Source organism: Megalops cyprinoides, chromosome 19 (genome assembly GCF_013368585.1).
Source record: "Megalops cyprinoides isolate fMegCyp1 chromosome 19, fMegCyp1.pri, whole genome shotgun sequence".
In the NCBI taxonomy this organism is placed as follows: domain Eukaryota; kingdom Metazoa; phylum Chordata; class Actinopteri; order Elopiformes; family Megalopidae; genus Megalops; species Megalops cyprinoides.
This window is the reverse complement of record NC_050601.1, coordinates 391,549-395,000: the sequence shown is the minus strand read 5'-3', so window position 1 is coordinate 395,000 and position 3,452 is coordinate 391,549. Positions and strand designations below refer to the sequence as shown.

Genomic DNA, 3,452 nt, shown 5'->3' with positions numbered 1-3,452 from the left:
CCCAAAGCAGGCGGAACTGCTTCTGCTGACACAGCTGAACCCTCAGCCACGGCACAACTTCTGCTTCCAGCTCACCTGACCGTTACTTGCATTGTACAAACCCAGTTCTATCAGTCTACACAGTCAGGAGGTGCAAATAAAAACACAGCTGGCCTCACTTTGCTGAACTGTGTGGCATTTCATGAAATAATAAACTCAGCTTTGATTTGTTTTATTTATTGAAGTAACATTTTCTGCTTCTGTTGCTTTGGTTTTATTTCTGACAGCAGCGGGGTCCTGCCAGCCTGAGCTGCACCTCTTGGGATATTTTAGGCTTGTCCACCATTTTATTGTATTTATATGTTTTGCTTCAGTATTTCAGGGCAGGCTTTTGATTGGTTTGGAATATAACTAAAGTATGTCTGTTTGCTACAGTACCTTCTTTGTGTACAAACATGTACAGTATATAATCATGTCAGTCACACACGCGCACACACACACACTCACACGCGCACACACTCACTCACACACACACACACTCACACACACACAGACGCACACACACACACAGACGCACATACACACACATGCGCGCACACACACGCAGCGTTGGGTGCTGTGTGGAGCTGCAGAGTGAAGTCCATGGTAGCTGTCCCTCTCTGCTTGCCAGGTTCTCCCCCATCAGCATCGACAGCATGAGCAGCCTGGCGGGAGTCAGTTTGACGGGTCCCACGGGGGCTGGCTGGTGCATCTTTGTGTATAACCTGTCCCCTGAAGCGGACGAGAGCGTGCTCTGGCAGCTTTTCGGGCCCTTCGGAGCCGTCACAAACGTCAAGGTGATCCGCGACTTCACCACCAACAAGTGCAAGGGCTTCGGCTTCGTCACCATGACTAACTATGACGAGGCGGCCATGGCCATTGCCAGCCTGAACGGCTATCGCCTCGGCGACCGTGTGCTACAGGTCTCCTTCAAGACCAGCAAGCAGCACAAGGCCTGAGCTGTTGAACACAGAGCAATTCATTGCCACGACTCCTTAAACCTGCAGGCCAGCCTCTGAGCTTCCTGCCCAACATGGGTCTGGATAGAATTTTACACACAAACACACATACACACTCATATGTGCACGCACACACACACACGCACACTCACACACACATTTGCACGTGCAGGTAGTGTCTTTTCACTTAACACTGTACCTTCCTTATATTTGCCTGCATTGAATTATCAGGGGTGTAGTCAGAACAGTGAGGGGCGTGGTCAGTGCAGTGAGGGGTGTAGTCAGAACAGTGAGGGGCGTGGTCAGTGCAGTGAGGGGTGTATTCAGAACAGTGAGGGGTGTATTCAGAACAGTGAGGGGCGTGGTCAGTGCAGTGAGGGGTGTATTCAGAACAGTGAGGGGCGTGGTCAGTGCAGTGAGGGGTGTATTCAGAACAGTGAGGGGCGTGGTCAGTGCAGTGAGGGGTGTAGTCAGTGCAGTGAGGGGTGTGGTCAGTGCAGTGAGGGGTGTATTCAGAACAGTGAGGGGCTTAGTCGGAGGTACAGTCTGTTCTGTCTATGTTATGCTTCAGTTGAATTCAGGCAAATAATGAGAATCAGGAAACTGATGAAAAAGTGAAAAGAAATAACAACATATAAACATGCAACTGATCCTAAAGCCAACCCCGTCTGCTCCCCTACTGGCTCCTGGGAAAATATAGCAATTTTTTACAGTCAGGCATTTAAATTTTTTAAATTAAAGAAAAAATATGTTAAAAAAGTGTTTGGATATATATATATATATATGTACGTGTACACACAATATAAATGCATACATCTCTAACCAATATGTAAGGCGGATATATAATAGTCGAGTTTGTGAGCAGTTTTTTTGACAGAACTTCACTGTTCATCCAGGACAGCCTGGACTGATCTGTGTCAGATTTAATAGAACATGAACTAAGACCATATCCACACACATACACACACACACACACAGTTTCACACACATTCCTGCAGGCAGTGTGTCCTCTATTGAGGATTCTCCTGTGTGTTTATGCGTAGTGATGGGAGGCCTGGTTGCAGTCTGCTTCCACACAGAGGGCAGAGGGGAAGCACTTCTTTAGCACAGCACAGCACAGCAGTTTCATACAGCCACACACTGTTATATACACAAAATATTTACAGACATTACTCCAGAACACAGCAGTTACTCAAAAATACATACCCATGATTCCAGAACACATTACCCTAATATAAACAGGGATGGTAAGAGATCACAGGAACTGAACCGAAACACACCCAACCCCTATCAGCTACACCCGAACCGAAACACACCCAACCCCTATCAGCTACACCCGAACCGAAACACACCCAACCCCTATCAGCTACACCCGAACCGAAACACACCCAACCCCTATCAGCTACACCCGAACCGAAACACACCCAACCCCTATCAGCTACACCCGAACCGAAACACACCCAACCCCTATCAGCTACACCCGAACCGAAACACACCCAACCCCTATCAGCTACACCCGAACCGAAACACACCTGACTCTTCCCATAAAAGAAATCCATGTTTGGCATAGGGAGCTGAAGGTTTGATGATCTCAGTGGGTCAGAAACAAATGTATTTTTATAGAAATTTAAAATGACCTTGTTGAGAAATTATACCATTTTGCTCAAAAAATATTGTGCAAGAGAGGGAGGAGCAGAGGGAAAAATCCAAAAAGAGACAAACTGGTTCTGTGTGTGAAAATCACTCCAGGTCTTGCAGAGTTCACTTTTTAATGTCTAAGCAGCATGTCAGGCACAGGTGTACAGGTTCTGAGCAAACCTACTTTCTATGTTACCAAGCTAGGGTGAAATGGAGGAAAATGTTTCTCTGTGAAAAATCACAAAGGCAGAATAGCGCCCTCTGTGGACAAGTTTACACCATCCAACACGCAGCGAAGGCACGACAGGTCAAAGGCTACTGTGCTAACTGAAGCAATTTCTTTTTTAGTTATTTTCACATTTACCTTCCTGATAAACACCAGGGGAAAGCTGTGCACTGGAGCTGCTACCCACAGAAACACTGGGGAGAACAAAAACAGCAGACATACACACACACACACACACTCACACTCACACTCACACTCACACTCACACTCACAAACACTCACAAACACTCACACTCACAAACACTCACACTCACACTCACACACACTCACACTCACACTCACACTCACAAACACTCACACTCACACTCACACACTCACACTCACACTCACACACACTCACGCGCACACACACACACACACATACACTCACACACACACACCATACACTCACACACACTCACACTCACTCACACACACACACACTCACTCACACACACACACACTCACGCGCACGCACACACACATACACTCACTCACACACACGCACGCACACACACACTCACGCACACACACACTCACGCGCACGCACACACACATACACTCACACACAC

General features: G+C 47.2%; 1 protein-coding gene across 4 annotated transcripts in view; it reads left to right on the top strand.

Annotated features, from left to right (window-relative positions):
* Nucleotides 1-1,690, top strand: part of elavl3 (ELAV like neuron-specific RNA binding protein 3) — a 15,456-nt gene extending 13,766 nt beyond the window's left edge. For 3 of the 4 annotated variants that reach the window (XM_036552446.1, XM_036552445.1, XM_036552448.1), the window contains exon 7: nt 629-1,690. In XM_036552446.1, coding sequence (XP_036408339.1) covers nt 629-977 — 349 coding nt within the window. In that variant the 3' untranslated portion in view covers nt 978-1,690. The remainder of the gene's footprint in view (nt 1-628) is intronic. The other variant, XM_036552447.1, reaches the window with a different exon arrangement.
* Nucleotides 1,691-3,452: the final 1,762 nt, after the last annotated feature.